Source organism: Oxyura jamaicensis, chromosome 1 (genome assembly GCF_011077185.1).
Source record: "Oxyura jamaicensis isolate SHBP4307 breed ruddy duck chromosome 1, BPBGC_Ojam_1.0, whole genome shotgun sequence".
In the NCBI taxonomy this organism is placed as follows: domain Eukaryota; kingdom Metazoa; phylum Chordata; class Aves; order Anseriformes; family Anatidae; genus Oxyura; species Oxyura jamaicensis.
In genome coordinates, this window is record NC_048893.1 from 128,379,176 (window position 1) to 128,402,978 (window position 23,803).

The 23,803-nt window shown below is 38.9% G+C and overlaps 1 protein-coding gene across 2 annotated transcripts in view; it reads right to left on the minus strand.

The window, feature by feature from the left end:
* Positions 1-733: 733 nt before the first annotated feature.
* Positions 734-23,803, minus strand: part of CLCN4 (chloride voltage-gated channel 4) — a 46,857-nt gene continuing 23,787 nt past the window's right edge. For both annotated transcript variants that reach the window (XM_035342231.1, XM_035342300.1), the window contains exons 5-12: positions 21,399-21,521; positions 19,284-19,490; positions 19,111-19,191; positions 18,032-18,577; positions 15,325-15,511; positions 12,480-12,878; positions 6,534-6,750; positions 734-5,024 (exon numbers count right to left, since the gene is read on the minus strand). In XM_035342231.1, coding sequence (XP_035198122.1) covers positions 4,934-5,024; positions 6,534-6,750; positions 12,480-12,878; positions 15,325-15,511; positions 18,032-18,577; positions 19,111-19,191; positions 19,284-19,490; positions 21,399-21,521 — 1,851 coding nt within the window. In that variant the 3' untranslated portion in view covers positions 734-4,933. The remainder of the gene's footprint in view (positions 5,025-6,533; positions 6,751-12,479; positions 12,879-15,324; positions 15,512-18,031; positions 18,578-19,110; positions 19,192-19,283; positions 19,491-21,398; positions 21,522-23,803) is intronic.

Here is a 23,803-nt window from a genome sequence, read left to right on the forward strand (position 1 = left end):
GAGGCCCTGGGACTCCAGCACCAGCTTCTGAAGTGAGTAATTTAACTTAAATTAGGATAATGCTGACATACCAGTCTTATTAAATTTGTTCCCTGGAGCATGCCTTTAAATCTGTAATGCTTCTTTTTGATAAACCATTGATTAATGTCTTATTTGCATAATGCCATAGTGCCTTTCTATTTGCTTGTTAGTATATTAATTGGGATGAATCTTATTTTTTGCTACTACACAAAAGTTCTGTCATTTAAGGGATGTTTCATCCAAGTAAATGTGCACAATTGAACCTGCCATTTTCAGTCTTTGGGCCTAGCTCTAAACTAAGGTACAAATGAAATATATATATATATATATATATATACAAAATCTGAAATCATAAGGGCTTTGTGACATCTAACTTTAAACAAATTTTATGATGATTATAAACAGAAGAGCCTGATAGGATAAATCTTTTTTTTCTTCTCTCTTTAGATTTCTAAAGAAAGGATTTGTGATGCTGAAGTGAAAATCATTTCCTTCCAACAATGAAACAGCCAGCTGTCAAGGTTGATTCTTTGAAGTCTACTGCATGGACTGTACTAACTTCTAATTTCATATGAGGTAACCCAATGCTGAATTAGGTATCCTAAACCATTCATCCAGCCTGAATTATTCCTATAGGTAGGAAAAGGAAACATCAAAATCATACAAAGAAATTATGATACAATACTCCAATTAATAATATGTTCGAGCAATGTTTCCAGTACAGTAAGTCAGTTTTATTTAAAAAATAGAGTCCAAACATTGTTTTTGATAAGGTGCAACATATATGCTGTTTTCTACAATTAAAACAAACAAACAAACAAAAAAGCAAAACAATATTCTTAACAATAGTGTCATTCCAACACGGAATCAATGGGTCTTCCATAATTCTTAAACATTCTTTTTCTGCTTCTTCAAAGCATAAGAATTAATAATTAGTGTTACTGTGACAGCCAAAGGATCTGGCTAATCCCATCCATGTTCTCTGTTTTAATAATAAACTTTCGGGTACAATTTGCTTCAAGTATACATCAGAAGCTGAATGTAATGGAACACAGTTCATGCAAAACGAAGTTACAATACTGAACTTGCATCATTCAAAGGTTTATGTTCTCTTGTTTAATGTGACATCAAAGTCCAACTGCTTGAACGTGAGGATTTAAATCCAACTACATGAATGTGAGGTTGCATAAACTGAGCACTGTATATCAAAGTACATATGTAACTCAGATTCATCAGGCTATGTGACTCTATTTTGTGTTACACAGATTCAGATACTTAAGGCTGAGACTATGCCTTTTAGAGTCTATTCACTGACTTCTGAGACACATTTGGGAATACAGATGGAAAATGATAATTAATAATGGGCTTGTTATGGGGAATTATTACATTATAACTGCATTTTTTGCAAAAAGCATGATATTAATTTATACAAAGTGTTCCCCATGCAGCCACTCAAACTCTAAGAGCAATGAAAATTGTAGCATGAAGGAAGTTCAACAGAAGGACTTACAGCCAACTACCATCTCTGGAAGTTTTCTAATTAGCAAAGTCTGTCCTGTTTCTAAGCTTTCCTTGTCATTCTAGCATTAACTCAGCCATGATAACACCAGGCAGCTGAAGTCAGCTATTCCTATGCCATTTCTGCAGAGCTAGATGTCAGTCCCTGCTCTAAGGAGATTTAATGTATTTTGAACAGACTTTGGAACTAGGAGCAGTAGTCTAACCACCCATGTACACAGTTACACATTCAAACCTTTTTCTCTGACCCTTAAATATTTACATGCCATCTAAAGAGGAACATGTTTGGTAAAAAAGGACGGGACCCTCATTTACCCACCTTCTGCTTGGGTGGTAGTTCCAAAGTTAAAGTCTCAATTTCTTCTGTTGCTCCCTACAAACCATGACCATGCTGGTCTTACGGACCCTGTTCTTAAGTCCTTGAATGTCCTTCAGTCCTTCTCATATGCAGCCAACAAGATATCACAGGGCTGGCTGTTGGTTTTAGTGGATCAGGCCTCTGGGTACGAAGGGGAATTTGCCACACAAGTTTATGCCTATGCATAACCATGGACTGAGCCATAACCCTAGTCAATACCCAGATGAATTTGTATTTGCAACGAGTTTAATCTCAGTTAGCTGACTCAATATCGTCTTCCTCAGGAAATGACATTTTTTTTCAGCATGAATATTATCCTGGTTTCTGTTAGCAAACACATGCTCTGAATGCTCTTCAAAGTTAGCTCGGCCATGGACTAAATTCTAGTGTGGCATGGACTGAAATTTCCTTGGCCAACAGAGAAGGCATTAAGACCTTTCCTTTTCCCTGATATATATGAAGCACAGGGGTTGATTTCAATTAAATGGACTTCCTGACTTATTTCTATTGACTTCTGAGCAAAAGAGGTATTTAGAAGTGTTCAAGTGAGAGAGCCTGCACACTTGCTTCCAATATAAACATAAGGGGAGATGGAAAAAGTGTTCATCAAACATATACCAATATTAAGAGCTATAAGAATGAAAAGTTAAACACAGTCCTTCAGTTTCAATTTCAGAACAAGAGTGCCCTCAAAAGTTAGCAAATTTAGAATCTCATAATTTTGGTTAGAACCTGACATTTGTACTAAGCCCCATTTGGGCTTAGTTTTGGAAATTCACTGATTTTTTAAGATGGCCTCTCTCTTCAGATAAGGGAATCCAATTTTCACGAGCTTGGTGGTTGAGTCAGTTGCTTTTTTATGAGTTTGGCTGATGACTGCTTCAAAGACAAAACAAAAGGAACAAAAATGTTATGTTGCATTTCCTATTTTCAGAATGAAAGGGTTGCTCAGTCCTATGGTTTTCATAGTTTTAACAATATCCCTTTAATAATACATTGTACTGCAGATGTTTAACAAAAATATACACTGAAATATCTATGGGCTTTGGCCAGAGCTACATATATTTATGTCAGTCTGTTGCAAACACTATTGTTAAATGCTGTACTTAGCAGATTAAAATTATCCTTTCACTTCCGTTTCTTTTACTTAAACAATTTGGGCCATAGTTTTTTTTGAATGCAGTGGGACACCTGCCAGACGGAAGCAGGGTCACTGGAGATAAGAGGAGGAATTTGTAACTTTGGGCATCTAACTTATGGTGCACCTGGCTAGTTGTCTCAGGTCAGGGACACAATGATCATGTGCACTGCCTACAAATTGGTTTAACATGTATGGCTCTTGTCTGGAGTAATGAAAGGTTCATCTGGCATATTCTTCTTCCCTAATCTCTGTCTCTGAAAAACATTTGGATGCAATAGATTTGAGCTACTGGTATCTATATGTATTTGAGCAAAAATAGTAGAGGATTTCGATGCCTGAATGAATAGTCCCGACTTTCAGGTGGTCAGAAGGCCCTCCTGCTGGGGATTTGAGGAACCTAAGTTAGAATCCAGCCTTTCTCCAGTCATTATCTTTAAACTGATAGTTGTAAACCAAACACCGGGCAGTGTGAATTATGTGTTACTGACAGTAGAATTTGGTCACCTCTTAGTGACAGCAGTCTTGACTAAAGTGCTAGTATTTTGACACAGACAACATTGACTGTGTTTATCTTATGCAGGATGAGAACCAGGGTTTAAGAAAACATAGCATTTTTACCTGAGTGGCTTAGAGGTTCCTACTGAGGGGTGTTAAATCGTGCTCTTGCTGCAAATAGATCAATAATTAAAGCCTTGCTATTGTCATTTGCATTCTCAGTCTCTTTGATCCCTTATCCTTGCCACAGCGTTGTGGGGAGCGATTCTGCAGTCCTGTGACTGGCGGAAGAAGCGTAAAGAGTAGATCTGCTACAGAATAAACGTCTGTGGTTGTTAAATTAACTTAACTGATCTCTTGGCAGGTGCAGACAAGTGCCAAGAAAAGGCAATGAAGAAAATGAACTAGATGGAGAATCAGAAATCAATGCAGAACTTCATAAGTCTGTGAAAAAATATTTTTCTTTACATAAGGGGAGGCAGGCAAAGGATTCAATTTCTTGTCACTAGCTTTGATGAGAGCTGGATACCAGTCTCCCTTTTGTGCCTTTGAAAATTCCTCCGTGGGTTTTCATGCTTTTTCCTGTTGTCATAGCAAACTACGTAATACTAAATATTACAGTACCTGTATGCAAAATTGCATAGAGAAATAATAAATCCTTAGAAATAAGTCACATTTCAATATTAATAAAGAAAAGCTGATTGACAGAAATGCTGAACTGTATATTTATAAATTGTATATATACAAATTGTAAAATTCAAAGGACTAAAACAGGGAGCAGGGGACACTACATTTTAAAATGACTTTAAGTGTGCTCTTGCTCCTTTAATTTCAGTCCTGAATCACTTAACTTTTAAAAAAATAAATGAAGGTGACAGAAATTTTCATTCTAAAATATGACATTTTTTCCGTCATGAAAATGGTATAATTTACTAGCAAACAAATAGCCATGATTTCAGTAACAAATACAACTGGCATTACTCATACACGCTCTCTAGTTTGGAACACAAATCTTTGTTAACAATTTATGCGTAAACGGTGTCTGCTAGTCTTCACACCTGCCTCCTGAGTTCCTGTGAATTTTTATGCATCCCACTGGTGCTCCTGGCTCTTTGTCTCTCAGCACCACATCACTTACGCCCACCAATGCACCAATTGAGCTGTTCGGTAACTCATTAAGGAAACACAGCTTGATGTCTGCAGCTGCTCAGAGCTTCTAAACTGCCTTCCTCATTAAATAATGAGTGCCATCCTGCATCCACTCCCTCTGTCAGAGACATATTAGGCCATTCCTCATACACATTACATTTTCTCTTTAAACAAAATGAAACACTGAACATAGTCTTTGTGTTAATCTAGAAGGGATTCCTTTGGGGTTACTTTCTTCATCCTTTACCAGACTAGTTAAACATGATAGATTCAGGGTCCTGGTTTGCCATTTGAGCCATATGTCTTAATACATCCTTTTTAGTTATGATACCCAGCAGCCTCCTAGAGGAGAAAAGGAAAGAAAAGGTCAACAATCATCTCATATATCATCTTTTTTTTTTTTTTTCCTATTCAGCTACAGGGACTTATTTTGTGCTTCCATTACCACCGGCCATCCTATTTCCTAGAAATTCTGTTTTATAACAAGCATTCTCACCTCATGTATGTTTACTACCTCAGCCATGATCATTAAGTGAAGTATTTTGGGTTATCTCCTTTTGTTGTGAACGTGAATGAGCGAGGAGCTACAATTACCAACACTTCATATGACAAACTAATGAATTTCCTTAGGCTCAGGCTGCAGAGGATCCACAGCATAAAACCAAGGCACCAGTGACCTGATGTAGGGCATGCCTGGGGTTTAATAGTACACAAACTAAGCAAAAGCATGGGCTTCCTGAAACTCTTGCTTTCTGACATAACAATTCCTTCAACTTTGAGTGATAATTTCACACCTATATGATGCTAAATGAATTGTATCTGTCAAGAAATGTGAGACCTACAGGGCATCTAGCCCCAAGAGTAAAAAACTCTTTAACACTCAATGTTCCAGGGCTTTTATTTATATTCATTGAAAGCAGTGTTGCGCTGAACTTTGAAACTGTGCCATTGTTAAGAGTTATTCCACCTTTCATTTAGTGAAAGTACCAGAACTCAATATGAAAAATTCCAAATCAAAGCACCTCAAAACAGAACCTAAATTTCTGTCCCAAGAAATTGTACTTATTTTTTCTAATGCTGAGAGCACTCTGTCGATACCAATTATATTTGAATAACAAAAAGGGGTTTTGCAGAAGACTAAATTTCAGTCTTCCACATTTGAAAATGATGGCTCTGGTTTTGCTGTCCTGTTGTAAAGTTCCTTCTTACCACAAGCTCCTGTGATGAGCAATACTCCCAAAATAATGGAAACCTCATTGGAACTATTAGATTTATTTTACTGCATACAATGCAGCTTTTTACTCTTCTAATGTCAAGTTTGCCCACACTTTTTTGTGGACTTTCAGTTTATATGCCTTTCCACTTTCCATTAAAGAAAGCAGAATGAATTAATTTTCCTCAGCTGACATCTTTATCACAGTCTTCTTAAGCATCTAATCTAGCTGGATGTCTAGGAACAGGCACATCATTTGCAAACAATACTACTTGCCAGATTTGCTTCTGTTGAAAATGAAAATAGTAGGAGTCACAACAGTATATTTTGTATTTATCTTTACCTTATCTACATGAAAATACACTAAGGATTTGGGAGAACAGCATGAACCATGACACCCAGTAGGAGCATTTAGGTTGTGAGTCGGATTTCTTTTGCTGCCCTGAAGAGAGACTGGGCACACTTCCCTTCCGTTTTCCATCCACAAAATAGTATATAAATATTCACCTGAGTGTCTCAGAGGTGCTGATTAATTAGTTACTATCTCTACTTGGCTTTAGATGCACAAACTGTTTTTGTTAATGCTAAAGAAAACCTTCTAAGATTCTTAAAGCGTGCTTGACTCAGCATCTACTCACCCACTGCGAGTGACAAGACACTGTCGGAGTCCAAGTTTCCGGAAGATATCTACCACGGTCTCCATTGGTGTGTGGTCAGTGACGGTGAAAGGGCTCAGGTTGAGAATACGCCGCAACTTCAGTGGATGGGGACTATTGGGTGGCAGTTCTGGGGGGTCTTCAGTGAAATACACGATGGAATTGCTCACCACCCCATCCTGACGCTGTCTTGCATTCTCTGTATAAAGAAAGATCAAGTCAGAGTGTGAGTCAGGCCTGTTAATCAGGTTTGATAATAACAATGAAAAAACTGTCCTCCTTTGGAAAGCAAAAGCAGTAGTAGCCTTTTGTCAGTTACTGAGGTCCTAAGAGTTGAGGTCTTGGAGAAAACATGAATTTCCTTCTGATATATTTTCCTCGACATTTTTACGATATTTTTACAAATACATACTTTTACTTGGTTGGCGTAATGTTTTCCTGAATAAAAGTGTGGCTCATTGCATTCACCAACATCACTAATCCAAACCACTGTCAAATTCAAAGGATTATAAGCCGTTTCCTCCATTGTGAGAGTCACAACAAAAACTTCCATTGCACACTTGAAGGAGAGGAGTCAACAGCTTCTATATGGTCCCAGTCACCTTGGAGCAGTCTATTTGTTCCCAGATTTCTCAGTGGGGCTGAGGAAACCTGAGCATGGCAAATTTATTTACAAACATAAAAGTAGCAAAAGACTAAATCACTTCCCAAGAGTCTGGGAGCAGTGTGGGTGTTATTCTAGACTGGCACACCTCTCCAGGTTGCAGGGAAAATTATGCAGTTTTGCACTTAAGTTCTTAAATAGAGTTTATATAGAGAGATTCTAAAAGGGCAGAAAAAATAAGCCTCCTACTAAATGGAAGACAGCAAAAGGAGGAACGATATATAGCAGTAAATGAGTTTGATGTATTTTCCTCAATAGTATGTATTTGAACCTTTCCAAAAGGTCAAAAGCTTTCATTCATACTTTGATCAAATGATAAAGTGAACTGCACACTACATCTGGAGTTTACATGATCAGTGTAAGCCTTTTACTTTAAAGTATGACCCCTCAAGAATTCTTAGCATAGAAGTGGTTTATTTTCTCTGTAGTGTTTACCTCATTTCTATTCATCACTACAGGGTGTGAACAACATTTGAGGTGGATTTCCAAATGAAAGGCCACTTGTCTTTCCCCAGAATAAGCATACCTTTTGTTTGGCTCCGAGGGTTTCATTCTGTCTTCTTTTCTATTTTTTATTTTATTATTATTTTTTTGGTATAAATTCTTGGAAATGGTAGGAATTGTTATCTTTGATTAATATAGGCTGCTTCTGTTCTTGAGAGGCACAGCAAATCAGACATACTCAAAGCATATGCACATATTTTTGGAGCTCATTTCCATCAATCAAAGTGCAGAAACTTGCTTCTGCGACTTGTAATGTGTAGACAGTAATGGTTTCCAACATGTTCCAGCTGCACTTTTTTCCTTTTAATGATCATTGTCTTGTAATATTTCTGGAACCAGAGCAGTGCTGGCTCAAACCTAATATCACTATATTATGATTCTCGACTTTCTCACTCCACATATTACAAGCCCTTTTGCAGTTTATAGGAATGATGCTAACTTTGTCTCATCTTGTTTTGATCCATACATGCAATTTCAAGTGTGAACATGCCTGCATAGCTCTTTGATATATGATCTGCAGTAAGAGGTATCATTAATCAAACTGAAGGTAAGTCCCACCCTTTGATAAAAGTCCTTGACAGCTAGGTATTTCCTTCCTGAAGCTGCACCCAAAGCAACAGGCCCAAGCACTTTAGTTACTACTTTGCTGTTCCCAAAGCAGCAATGACCCTGGAAAACAGTGATTAGCCAAAGACATGACTTCACTCTTCAAAGCCAAGCATCTCTCTAGAGAAACTTGAATGATGTAGTAATTTTGAGCAAATTCAGTGGCATCATAAAAATGGTGGACTTTGTATGCAATCTCACTGCATGGAGGAGTTAAGAGAGAAGGTAAAACAGAAGAACAGATGATTTTTGCAGTCAGCGGATAAGGAAAATAGATATAACTTAACAGAAGGAGTGGATGACAATGTCTGGCTCTACAGAAGACTTTTGTCTTAGCTACAGAGTAAATTAATTCTCCCAAATGTGAAATGGCCTCTCATATTAAGGAGTTCACAGCCTATGTTAACTATGTTGCTCTTTCAGTTCCACACTGGGGAAAGCACATTATGCAGGCTACCTGGTTTGTGTCCAGGACCCTGCCGTCTGTACAATGCCTCTGAAGCTGGCCAAATGTAAAAAGAGCTTTACAGAGTCCAATACTCCCCTACTGTAAGACTATAAAGTAGGAGTCATCTTAAATGTGGACACGTATTCCCAGAGGGTGACTCTGACCACCCAGGTTCACCTAACCTGCTCGCCTGCCTGCTCAACAAGGAGCAACAGAAGGACGCAATCCTCCTGAAGGTGCTTCGGAGCAATCAGAAGTGGCACTGCCATCCACTTTGAAGGGACTGCATACATTTCTAGAGCATGCTTAGTGCTCCACATAGTAAAAAAATAAGTGACGCATAGGTAAATCACAAGACAGAGAGCTGTGTGAGAGCAGGCATTTTATGCAGGACTGAGTAGTTATTGCCTTCATTCAAGAAGTCAGTCGTGTGAGGGAACTGGAGTACTTCTACAGTGAATCCCCTGGGCCTGCACACTGCGGATGCACAATTAATCAAGCAGGAGAAAGCTGAGGCTTCTTAGCTGAAAGCATATACTCAGAAATATTCTATGATTTTATATAATGGCACAATGTGTCATCGCATAGAGGTACCAAAGCTAATTCAAACTGAGGATATATTCTGCAGAGCACAGTGCAGTGAAAGCAGAGATACAGCTGTGAGCCTGACTCTGCTTTTCCAAAGACCTCATTCCCTGGCTACTGTTCTGTGCAGATGGGGCTATACTGGTTGCAGACCTTACTCCAGTATCTCTGGATGCTGTCAGGCTGAACAGGAGATAAGAACCTGTACAGGAGAATAAAAGATGCTTTACTGCATGTGATGTCTGTCTCTTGGCAAGTAATTTTATGGTTTAGGGAGACCTAGGGTACGGCTCCACGAACACAACTGTGAAGCAAGCTGAGGTGGAAGTTCACAACACATCAGCTACTCTGTCATTATTTATTACCCAAGAGCACAGACAACTTCTGCAATAAATGCAAAGCAACTTTACCCTTCACTGAAAGATTAACTATCAAAAAATTGCTAGCTTGGTACAAAACGAGTGTTTTGCTCTGCCCTACACTGAAACCATATACCATGTCTCTTGGAAATGTGACACCAAATCTAGATTCTAAGTCACAAAGACACAAACCATACCTAAAATTATGATGTACTGGAAAGATTAACTGTCGTATCACAGAGTTGGCCCAGAATGAGACCAGGGAGCTGTCAAGCCCAGCACAAGAGAAAGACGGTTACCAAAGGTCCCTTACAGCTAAGCCTCTTAGGAAAACTTATCTATGAAGATAAATTTTTGGTTTAAAATCTCAGTTCTGTCTCTGATCCTATTAAAGATACTCTTAATTAGATCAGGTCAGGACACAGTACCTTTTCTTCTGGAAAATGTGGATGTCAGAGAAACAGTTTTCAAACAGGAAAGCATTTTGATCTAAAATGTTCACTGAGTTTATTCTTAATTAATTTCTGTGTTATTGTGCATAGCTGGTCATTTTCACATATCTCCTAGCAAGTCTATTCAGCCATGTTGAATTTATGTTGCCATTTATGACCTGAATCAAAAGATTCAGCTGCTCAAACTTATGACTCACTTCAGACAGCATCAGATCTTTCTGCTTTTAAAGTGAAGGCTTTGCACCTTCACTCCATGAAGTTTTCCCACTGGCATACCTCTCTGCAAGGGAGATGCAGAAGGCTATGAAGTTAGAATGGCAGCAAGTGTTACAGCCCTGACATGGCATGCACACTGTAAAAGCCAGACACGGAGCCGGCCAAAAACATTTAATTAAGGTTTTTTACTTATCACAGGGGAATACAGAAGACATTTCAAAATCATTAGCAAAAGTAGGATAAAATGCAAACTATTTTATAAATGGCATAAACTTTTGGCATTTACGCTTTTGGTGAAACTACAGGCACATACTTACTATCCTAGATTGGATGTACACCTTTTGTTACTACCAAAGGAAGATTAGCCCTCGGACAAAACTGGTTGTTTAAAGAGGGCATTGCAGCAGACTTGGACCTTACTTTGGTGTATTTAAAATTCTCTTACACTGAGACTGGTACACAGAGAATTGTGACTTCATAGACACTTTCTTTCCCTTCTTTTTGGAAGAAGGAGCAACCAGTGATAGTGTGTTTTTAACAACAACAACAACAAAAAAACAAACTTTAGATTCCCATACACCTTGGAAGTTAGGTTGCAATTGTGTAATTAGAGGAGCTGTAAAACTGGCAGCAATGTCTGTTCTGCTTTCCTGTGTTTTGATAAATTACTTATATAAATAAATGCAAAATTAATTGAGTTTATAGACTCTTTTCTGTGTCATTGAAACGGCAACTTACACCACAGAAGGGCAGAAATCAGAAACACATTTCTTACTGAAGAGAATTCTGCGTTGCATATTATGGGGAGAAAACTGGGCTCTGTCATTTCTTTTTCTCTTCTGTATATAGCATCCCAGCACTGATGAGTTTCTGCTATTGGATGATAAGAGAAAAACCAAGTAACAGCTGAGCATCCCTGAATAAATGAATATAAATTTTAGGGCTGATCACTTGGAATGGATCTCTTTACATCTGACAGACAAAAATACACATGTATCCAAAAATGTGTTTTTAAAGAGCACCATTCTTTCAAATCTCATTTTAGCTTTGTGAGAAGTCCTTGTGAGCAGGAAAGTAGGCTTCTAAACCCGAGTTTCTATTTATGGATTTTCTTTTCTGAAGAGTATAGAAGTTTCCTCAGCTCCATTTGAGACAGCAGTTTTTTTAAAGGTACCTGAAGTAGAGGGATGAAACAAGCTCACACAGAGAGGAATAATTCCATTTCAGGGAGATTAGGATACTCCTAGTCCACCCCTCTGCAAAGCATAAGGCAACCATGCTCTGCCAGCAGCCTGTCAGGCCACCTGGGTGGCCTTCAGCACCATAGGACTGCCAGAATTGAGAGCAGACCATTGAGTTGATTTCTCTGGCTTGCAGACCTCTGCAGACCTGGGTCTCTGGGTATAAGGAATGTGGGAACACTTGCTTTCATATAGTACAACTTTGCAATCCCCACCTAGCCATCAGACCATACAGGAAAGGATCTGTTGGGTCAAAATCCTTACAGATCTAGATCACGCTGTGAGTTAACCATCCAGCTCTACACTGGATGCTTGACAAAACTCAACCATCCTTTACCAAGCATTGAGATCTAATCACATCAACATCCTCCAATGAAAAGTCTTCCATCTCTAGTGCAAAAGGCCTACACATGAGAAAAAAATGAGATAGCAAAACAGAAAGAAGTACAGGGACATGCACTTTGTCACAGGGTGACAAAGGTTAACAACTGCCCCAGCTGCCACTGGCAGCCCATGAAACTACAGGAAGCTCAGCACCACAGTGACATTTGATCTACTTCTGGCAAACTTCTGGTCATACGAGTTGGGCTTATCTTTATTGTCTCAAGCAGATCGTATTGTACTGTTGTGAGTGACAACAAAATTATCTCACAAACATCAAGGCTACAGAAATCTACCAGTTACAATAGAAGGGCTTCCAGCTCATGTGTCCTAGCAATGAGTAAAAGCCAGATTTGTGGAAAATTTGGTTCAATTTATCCATTTTTCAAGGTGAATGACACTGTTAACATCCTATGCTATCAAAATCCCTAACAAAGTCACACTCACGCGTACACTGATACTCTCTACTCACTTATTGCAAGAATCAGCTCTCGTCTCTGTGCAAATCCAATAAGTCTCTCCGAGTCTTTTGAAACCACAACTGGAAAGCCATTGTAGTCAGTTTCCTTGATTAATGTCTCAACATCCTCCACAGTCATGCTGTCCTGTGTCAGAACAGAGAGAGGAGCTTCGCCACGCCTTGGTCTCATGACATCTGTTGCCAGGGTTCGGTGTGTAAATTCATCCTTCACATCCAGAAACGGGTAACCATTCAGATGAATGTGAGCTTCATAGATGCCCTCTTTCCCAAAGGCATCTGCCACCCACTTGCTTGTGACAGCTGCAGCCATAAGAGGTACGATATACTCCAGGCCTCCGGTTAGCTCGAACATAATCACCACCAGAGAGACAGTCATTCGGGTAACACCACCTGCCAACAAGGAAAGCAGTCAGATTTCCCTCAGTGTTCCTTAAGTGTACGTGCTAAGCAACTCATTCCTATTTTTGTGTCTTACACTCTAAAAGCCATGAGATTATTCATGATGACTACTTTGCCCTTATACTTTGTGAAGTACTTGGGGGATATTTAACTGAAGAAAAAGAGTTTTCATGTGCTGCAATTTTCATTAAAAAGGTTGAGTGAACTTGTTCAAGCCAAAGATGCTAACATTGAAAAGCAAATATTGAATGCTAAAAGAGTGTGCTGTCAAACCAGAAAGCATGCAAAATACCTCAGCTGCATTGGATACTTGGGAAACTAAACCTGAAAATAACTCCAAGGATCAGCTAAGTACCATGGCTGGGACAGGCAGGAGTAAAGTGCAGGGAGCACTGACAGCTGGCCTTTGCATTGGGTTACCTGCAGCATTCATATTGAGGAGAAAACTGAGCATTATCTCCAGGTATGCCATGGCTACAAAATTCTACACAAGAACAGTTTAGGGCCACAGACTGCAAGCTGCATTACACTTTAAACCTGAGATTTTGATATTAGTATAACACCCAGTTTGAAGCCAGACAACTTGGTCTAAAGCTACATCTAGGTATGCAGCTATAGACAGGGTTGTAGTTATATTTTTCAGTCCTTTTTTTTCATTTTACAAGCATACTTACTCCTTCAGTTTACATTAAAGGATAAAAATAATCATATAACTGCAGACAAGTGTGTATGTATCACTGAATTATTAGGTAACGTTTCTTTGCCTCTGTTCAAAAGGTAAAAGTAATAAATCTGTTATTTTTAGGTCTCAAAATATGGCACCATTTTGGATGGGAGAAATCAGCAAGCAGGTCATTAAAAGATGTTTTTAATCTAGCAACATACTGGAAAATTAAATTGTTGATCATTTAACACGATGATCCGGATATAGCTTTCATCTTAGGAATGCCTTAATGACTGAGTCTGAAAAGCTGGGAGCAGATATCACAGTAAGGATCGTTTAATACTTCCTCTACTTGTTACAGGCGTTCCCTAAGCAAGACAACACTGGGCTTAAGAATGAGTGGTTACCATGCTGTTGTATGGTAACTATATGTACTATATAAAACAATGTACTATAAAAATGTACCATGTACTATAAAAAACCTCTGCACCTTGATTTGGACCTTTTGAAAGAGGATGTGACTGTTGACTAACAAATCAATGGGAATATCACAGCAAACATTTTGTGTGTTGTTTCTTTTATGAACGTTAAGATCATTTATGGATAAGAAAAAGCACTCTCCACTTCCTGACAGTAAGATTAAACCTAGTTATTGTTACATCACTACATTGCTGTGTGTGTTCATATTCACAGCAGTCATCCAGATTGCCTTTAAAGTCTTTGGAGACAAACCAAATCCCTCAAGGACAAATTCATCTGTTCATTTGCCTGGCTTTAGATGTCTATTGCCAGATGAGACTGAACTTCAGAGTATCTCATTATTCTGTATTCACTGTGAAGGGTACCAACACAGCTCAGGTGTTACTGTCAACATTACAAACAGTAAATTTAGACAGGCAAATCCTACCCTTAGCTCCTCTATAACTGATCACAAAAATGATCCATACTTTGCTAACAAGGAATTCTGAAACTGACACTTTTCCAGCTCTTCTCTGAGTGGATCTTTTTACCCAATTACATTAAACATGTTTTACTTCCCCACTGTTATTTTATCATCTAATGATTGTATCAATGATGACAGCAAAAGGAGGTAAAACATGCACATACAGAAGGGGAAAGACATGATAAGGCAAAAATGTGTTCAGATGGCATTCTTGCAACATTCTTGTTAGATTTATGACCAGAAATTTGATACATGAGGTATGATTCAATGATCTAGCATTAATAGTTAGCAGGTCATTCTTTTTAAATCCAATGAATCTTAGTGATTAAATGTAATCAAATATTGGCCTATAGTCAAAATGAAACAAAAAGACAGCCCAATTGACCCATGTGTGTCACGCAGCCATAATAAGACACCAAATTTTATGTCTGTGTTGGTTAAGATTTGGCCATACCTCGGAATTTGTTTCCTGCACTAGAGAGAGTGCACCATCTAAAAAAGAAGTAGCTTAGCTCCAGCTACTGTGCATATCATTATACCTAAGGAAAACAAACAAAACAAAAAAACACTACTCTTCATTTGAAATCGGTAGTCTACCTTTAATTCTTTCATTCTTTGTGTTTGTTTTTTTTTGTTTGTTTGTTTGTTTTTTGGCAGATTACAAGGAGCAGGCATTGGTGACTACAAGCTGCCCATGCTCTAGTCCATCACATCCATTACATCCAGAAAGCCAGCAGAGAACTTAATACAAACATAAAGCTGTCTTAAGCCAATCTGTAGGTGCCCAAATACCCATGTTACACATGCACATTGATCAGCAGGTACTGTACCCAAGCAAGCTGCCGCTCCCACCATAGCATAAAGTCCTGGTGTGACACAGTCTGCCCCAGGTCTGCACCAGTTCCTGAAGATGATCCAGTCATGATGGTGATATGCCAGCTGCTCTACTCCAATCCCAACCATCCTGCCAGCCATGGCTCCAACAGCCATACTGGGAATGAAGAGGCCCGAAGGGATCTTGAATAAAATATAGACACATGAGTGCATCAACAAAAATGACCACTAATGAAATTATTGATCAAACAATTATTTATTTTTGGAAACAAGAGAACACTTTCCTTATTAAAAGCTAGATCAGAAGGCTGTAGCTTTTTGGCAGCCTACAGTCATGTTCACCATAGGCTTCTGCAGTGACTGAGTTTGTGCAACTACATGTATATTAACAGCTTTATGTAATTTTAGTGCATTTTTATAGCCATTTTGAATCCTTCCTGCTGCATCACACTGAATTTGATAAATGATATTTCTGAATCATGGTCTGTTTTTAAAGCCAGGATATTCCTGTTTTTGACTTTATTGCTTCCTCATCAGGAGCTGCTGATGGCTCTGTCATGGGCTTGAGAATAAGCTTGACTGAAAATAACATCTTGAATTCAATGCCTCTCACATGAAGTACTTTACAACTTTGCTGCTACTCCTTCAGGCTAAATCAAACCAGATTTTAAATTGAATGTCAAGCACAGAATAAAATTTTAGAGAAAAGTGGCTGAGTGCTCAGAGGCAGATATTTCTTCATCTCAGTTTGCTATGTATTATCCTGCACGCTCTATGAATCATTACCTTATTGTATGCTACATAGACAAGTCACAAATCATTAAAAAAAATAAAAGAACAGAAAAAGAAAAGAAAAAAGCAGAAGAGGAGGAGGAATAGAAAGAGGTAGAGAAAGGAAAAATGAAAAAGGAAAGGGAAAAGGGGAAGGGGAAGGGGAAAGAGAAAAAGGTAAAGGAAAAAGGGAAGAGGGAGAGTGGGGAAAAGGGGAAAAGGGGAAAAAGAAAAGGAGAAAGGGGAAAGGGAAAAAGGGAAAAGGGAAAATGGAAAAGGGGAACGGAAGGCAGGCCATTTTGCCTCAGCCAAGTGAATTTTTTCTTAGATGTCAAGCTGGAGACAAATTTCATAGCAAAGAAGACAACCACTGCAAGGACTTGCAAGCATAGACTTTTTGTTATTTTTAGAGAGAAAAGCTATTTATATCTTCTGGATTCTAAAAATACATCTTGAGCTCCCTAGACAACTAAACTTACAACCTTGGCATGGCCCAAAAGTATTAGTGCTGATAACAGCAGAAGCTCCTCCACAATATATTGTTAATTTTGCTGATACAATCAGATCAGGCCTTCTAAATTTGGTGGGTAAATCTATTTTGTCTGTTCTTTTTCAGAAGAGTTGAAACTGTCAATTGCTTCTAAGGAATTTTAAATATATCAAATGAAGAACCATATGTCAAATGAAGACCCAAACTCAGAAGTTTTAGCTAATGAACGAGCACAGTAACAACTGGCTGCCAACTGCAGCACAAATCACAATCTGCAGTGAACGGCATCTTGTTTCAAACTCTCCTCCAGGAATATTACACCTGTAACATCCAAGTGCTCTTAAACTCCCACTCATTCTCCCTGCTCAAGAAATCAGCAGAACTCAGTCACTCATCCTGACTGATCTGAACACAGTTCAGTAGTTGTCATCAGGGATGTCCCAAATGGAGAAAACATGACAGAAAAGCAAACTTCCGGCAATTTCCTCTTATTTTTCTGGTAATTGGCATTCTAAAGGATAGATCATCAGTTCAAGCTCAGTTTAAAAAAAATAAAAAAATAAAATAAAAAAAAATGAGATGCTTTAGCTTTGAGTATGGCATACTATATAGTGTATAACTCAGAATAACTTCACATCATCTGCTGCAGTCAGATCCAGAACTAAATTCTCAGATCATGGGAGCTGTAGACAGACAGATATGTGTTTTATATGGGCTCCACCAATCAGATACATAAAACTTGCCACAAACAGCTTTGCATATATTGAAAGCTTGGATAAATTGTTCTTGGATCTTTCATCACCCGTTTATGGGAAAGAGGAGGAGCGGAAGGAAAAAGCTGCAAATCTAGAATAATCAAATCATACATCTATCAGTCCTCCCACTCCCTCGTTCTTCCAGGCTGAAGTGCTTAAAAAGATTCAAAAATAGAAGCATTCAGCTACTTTTATATCCTTGAGAGATTTTAAATGTGTAAATCAGTAAACTGAAAGCCATTACTTCCCTGAGCATAGCTACCTTGAGGCACATTAAGACATTAATCCAACAAGACAAACAACAATGTAAACAGTCCATATCTCTGAGAGAGCTGAACGACAGCTGCAGTGGGAATCACATTGAATTTGCTCATTGGCAGCAGTGGATTTAAATGCCCTTCCAGATACCTTTTTCACTTAATAAAACCAAAGAAAATTAGAAGGTGAAAAATAGCAGGGCTTGTCCCTCTGCTGCCATCTGGGCCTGCAGAGTGAGGTGCTGGCAGGCCAGAGGACCAGCAGACATCACAACGACCCACGCATGTATGAGGTCAGAGGCACCCATGCCACGTCAGATAGACCACAGCTGCTGGCCACAACCCATCTGTGCCTTGGGACAGAGACAGCTTCAGTGCTAAACGCAAAGCCGTGGTGACACGGCAGGCTCTGCACCACTCCCCTGTTTACCTTCATGCCAAAGGTGAATATTGTGATGACAATTTTGAACACCAAAGCCAAGGCAAGCTGCCACATGGCAGTGTAGACTCCAGGGCCAGCAGGTCTGTCGGGAATGTCATCCACTGGCCGAGTCATGTTTGGGTCATTGATGTAGTCACAGAGCTGAGAGGACTCCAGGGCACCGCAGTCATTGAAGAGCTCCGAGATCAGCTCACTGGTGCTCCTCCGGGTGTATGGGTTGGGGTAGGCAATGATGGCAGTGATAGCCGTTATCGCAATAACCTCCAGGACTGGGTATTTCCCAAGCCTGGTGGTTTTTCGTCTCCTGCACCAGGCAATGTTGCATCGGATAAAGAGGGTCCCCCACAGGCCACCAAAGACGCCGAGCAGAATGAAAGGGAAGAGCTCGGCCATGTACCAGGGGGTATGGTACTCCACGTAGAAAAGGACCAGTCGGCTGTTTCCAAAAGGATTGATGGACCTCAGCGTGAAGGCAGCCACGAGAGCAGCAAAAAATGACCTCCAGAGGGTTTTCAGAGGAAAGTAATAACTGACCTAAAACCAAGCAGAGACAGTAAACACTTTACTCAGTGTGATGGAGGACATTGGCTTTAATTATTTGCTTGAGCACTGTATACAGTAGGCTGCTGGCTGTGCTGAGAACACCAGTTGTTACCAGAGCCAGAACATGTTCACAAAGGGATTAGAAAAGGCATTTTGAGGTTTTGGTTATGGAGCATCAACCAGTGAAAAATCAATGAACCTAAATTCAAAGTTGCTGGCTAGAGAGGGTAAGACAGGTGCTCAGCGGCTCATCCCATGCAGCAGCTATCAGAAAGCCACAGAAAACTCAGCACAGTGATACATTTCCAGATTGAATCATTTTATTTGTTTTCAGGAAGCCAGTGATCATCTTTCACTCAAATTATGCTAAAACACCTGGCTATTTCTTATTACTAGAAATCAAAGATTATTTTTGCTTCAGAAGAAAAATAAGCATACAAATATTCGAAAAATGAAGAGGACTCTTAGAAAAAGACATCAAAAGAAAATATATTTACTGAAACAAATGAACTGCCAGGTCTCACCTCTTCCAGACTAAAAAGTACACCTCCAATTGGAGCCCCAAAGGCAACAGAAACTCCTGCGGCTGCCGCGGCTGAAAGCACCTACAAAGCAAATATTTATGTACAAGGCATGAGTCCTTTGAAACACTGAGTATCTGGAAAGGGAAATAAAGGATGGTTTGAGCCAAACTCACCTCTCTCCTCTTTCCTTCATTCTTGCTGTACTTTGAGAAGAGGCTGCTGAAGAAGTTTCCACAGCAACAGGCCACGTGGACTAAGGGCCCTTCTTTCCCAAGGCTGAGGCCTGAAGATACCACCAGAACCAAGGTGACTGTTTTGATTAAAAGTGTCCATTTTCCCAGGTAGCCCCTAATAATGAACCCACTCAAGATGGTTTTTATCTGGAAAGCAGGAAGAACATGTTGAAGAGCTGAAGAAACCTGAACTACTCTGAACTTGCAAATGGAGTTAAAACCTCAGCGGAGTTAAAAATTACAGACTGCTTGAAAAGAGACAGTGATGGAGAGAAAGAAACCCTAGGTAGGGCAACTTTCCCACAGTGATCTCTGAGCAGGGGTTAAGCAGACCACACTTTTACTGTTATTATGGGTGGTCCCCTGCATTGGTAAGGAGCCTCACAGAGATCAATAGAAATGTGAAACTCTTACATGTCTTCTTGGCTTACAGGATCAGAGTTAAACTAGCCTGAACTTTAACAAAGCAGAAAAAAAAAAAAAAAAATCAAATAAACAAGCACAGGCTTTTCCTGGTTAAAACAAGGGGGGAGGGGGGAATTTCTAAATATTTGGAAAGGCCATGAGATAAAAGCATGCAAGTATTATGAAATGAAAAAGTCCAATAAATCTTATTTTTACACATTTCCTCTTAATTTTGCATATAAGTGGCTTGGACAGAGTGCAATGCACATGCATTAAACACATGCTGCAGGGGGACTGGGATTTGGAAACAAGCTCTGGAAAGGAACTAGAGTTGAGTGTTACCCTCACATGTGATTTACCACTTGATAGCAATGATGGGGGACATGGAGGGTCATGCCCACTTTTAGCAGCAAAAGTGGGAACTAGAATAAGGAGTTGTCTTGCCATTGAAAGCCAAACCTCTACTTTATTAACTATGGTTTAAAAAAAAATAATTAAGAAATGGAATTGACTGAGAGTGGTTAAATAATAGTAGTTTTGCTGGATTTATCTTAACAGCAAGTACTATTAAAAGTATTTCTTGCAAACAAATATAGGTATCAAGTAAAATTGATTTTGAGTGGCATAAGTGGTTCTGAAAATTGTTTTCTATAAACTAGATTTACAGTTAACCATGAAAAATGTTTAAACATACTTAGAGATGTATCAAATATGTAACAAATGTGACTACTTTGAAACATGGAAATTATATAAATCTTTCAAATTATTTGCAGGTGTGTTTTTTTGTTTGTTTGTTTTGTTTTATTTCTTCCCCTATTTGGCTCTGGAAGTTTTGTATGCTTCTCCTAGACATAAAGAAAAAAGCATGCAAAGATTTCTCAAATTTGGGCTGTTGGTTCTGTTTGCCAGATTCCTAAATAATAACCTCAGTGGTTCTGTAGCACTTCTAACAGAAGATTGCTATGATTAAAAAAAAATAAAAATGAGTAGTTAAGCTGCTTTAATTATGGGGGTCCATCATTCAGTGACTCAATATGGATTTAGGCTCAATATACATGGAAAACTGAGTAGAGATTTTGGCAGCCATAATGCTGTCATACCAGCATGACATTGTGTACAAAGCCACAATTTGCAGGAAATGGACACCCAGGCACTTTTCAGACATCCCAAATGATGGGGATCTTGCATCTTCAGTTCCTTAGGAAATTTTAGATTTGTTGTCCTCCCCTGTTATTTTACTCTGTTTTTGTTTTAAAGCTTCACCTAAAAATTTCTGTCTTGTAACTAGTCCAAGTAATTTCATTCAAAGAAAACACTGTATAATCTCCTCATAAGTGCCTTAGACATAAAAAGGGAGTCCATAAAACGATGACTGGGAGCTGTCAGTTTTTAATTCAATATACATACTTCTTCATTGCCAGAGCTTAACAAGCCACAGTGGCATTTGAACATTTTAAGCTATGAAAATTTTTGATAGGCAGGTTAGACAAAGGAATGATGGCACATGAAGTGGAAAGACAATGTTCTTGTTTCTAATGCTACCTGATAGTTCAGTTCTGGGATAGGAAAAAGCAGCAAATGATCTTTTTAATGATCTTTTTTTTTTTTTTGGTTTGGTTTTTGGATGTCCATCCATAAAGAGAAACTCACCTCTGGGATTCCAGAGCCACAGGCATAGGGAGCAAACACTCTGACCAGGGAGACTGCCAGGAAAGCAAAACATAGAGCCCACATAATGTATAGAAAATAGTTTAGAATGTAAGCACTTGCACCCTAGAAAAATAACAGTAACAAACATTGTTAGATAAATACAGGTTGGTAAATCTCATGCTTCTTCTAGGGATCATGATGGCATGAATCCTGGTCTTTTCATTTACATGCCAGCTACTGCTTTGGCTCAAGAAGGAGAAATCATAAACTCATAAAAATGTTTGCTACCTATGTGGAAAAGCAGCATATTAAGATATAACTAAAATAATCCATTCAGTTGGTTTGCCAGGGACACAAACACTTTAAACAGAGCATTTTTCAAGCATTGAAAAATAAAGCCAACAACAAAAGTTTAAAGACTTAAACAAATCTGTCATAAGGGCAAAAGTAACTGGTAATAAAAAAGCACCTACTGAAGTAATCTGCTGTGTTCACCCCATGGCAGGTGACAAGACATGAGACCCTGATACATCTCTTTCTGAGGGCCTGTATTCAAAGGTCAGATGCTGATCTTTTCAAACTGTATCCCTGTGCATATTAGCAGCCAGCTAAGTTAGCCAGGGTGAAAGCATAAATAAATCCATTCTTTCTGTAACACACCATCTATGATACAGTTGAGAATAATTTGAAAACACAGTATCTTAACAGACCCCACTCACACACATCACAATCATTTTCCCCCAATATTTTAAAAGTATTCCAGTCATTAATAAACACCAATCTGCAAGCTGAACATCTTTACTGACAGAATGGAAATGCTAATGATCATTAGCTATAGTTGACTGTGCAGTAGTACTACAGCAAAAGCATAGCCAGTAGTGATCTTCAAGTTTTCTACCTGCCTCAAACAAAACAAAACACAAACAAAAGAGAACCTAGTCAGAAGCATTGGACTAATGCAAGGAGCTTAAGCCTTCAAATAATCTCCTCCAGCAACATGACACTACAGAATAAAAAATAAGATGAACCTCAGTGCATGAACTGGTATGAAACCTTCACCTCTAAGTGAACTCTTCCTACCGGATGCAAGCCCAGCTGCTGAAGAACATCAAGGCTCTTGCCTTTGCTCTGCAGGACGGCAGCCTGGATATCAACATTATGGTAAATCGAATAGAAAAATGGGCATTAATCAGTTGTACCATGCCTTCTGTTAATAGAGCTGGCCAGACCCAGTTCCTAGTCATAAAAAATAAAAATTGATTAAAAATTATATATAAATAATAATAATAATAAAACACTAGTACTGAGAGTTCTTTTTGTTTGGAAGCCTGTAAGAAATCAACCTTTAACAACATGAAGGCTGGCTAAGCCTCATTTTCCTGGTCTCTATCCAATTGAAAAGCCCTTGTGGATATATTTGAAAGAAGGGCAATTTGTTAAGCTCCTCCTGTGCTTGCTGATGTTAGCAGCTGGCCTTGCTAATAAAAGCAGAAGAGCAGTGCAATGTCATCCCCCAGTCCCCTGGTGACTAGGTAGTCACAGATCCCACCCTTACAATGATTGACATCTGTCTATAGCAATCATGGATCTTTGTTGCTACAGCTGAAGATAGTCGCGTTTCTTCATGAATGTCTTCTCCTAGTGTTTTCAATTACAAACAGCTATGGCAATATTTACTTTTCCTCTAAAGAAAACTCTGCATATGTTGCCCCAGGGCAAAATACTCATCTGTGGATCTGGATTAGCTCCAAAGAAGACCAATGCCATTACAAAAATTTGCCCCACAATGTTGAGGTAAAGCTGCAGTTCTGCTTCTAAATTCACTTCAGTCAAATTAATTTTGTTTCCTTTTGCTTCCTCTTCTTTCACAACCCAGAATTCAAATGAAAACTACATCAGCTCATTACTGCAATCACGTATACACCCAGCCCGCTGTGGCAAGACCTCACAGGAGTCCATATGGCCAGTTCAGTCTTATCCTTTGGGACAACTCTCACTGTTACATTCTCCAGATATCTTGCATTCTACAGGTCCAGATGCAGCAGTTTCTAATGATTAACAATAAAACCTTTGGGAGGCTATTTAGTAGTAACTCAGTATAGCAAATTGATGATTTCTCATCCATTATATGTTGTCAGTAAGGCCCTGAATCAGTAAAACTCGACACTGGAATCAGAGACCAAAAAAGCTCATCAGTAGAGTTGATCCTGTTAAGACCTTTCCCACCAATGGCTCAAAGGACTCACTCTAGCAGCAACAGAGATGAAGCAAGCCATAGAACTGAAAACTTTATATTTTAGTTTGCAAGTACCTAGCAATATTTCAGATCTGGTTTCAGTCCAATTTAGGTACAAATGGAACACAATTGAGTACAACTCTCATAAACTCAAAATTCTGAAATAAAA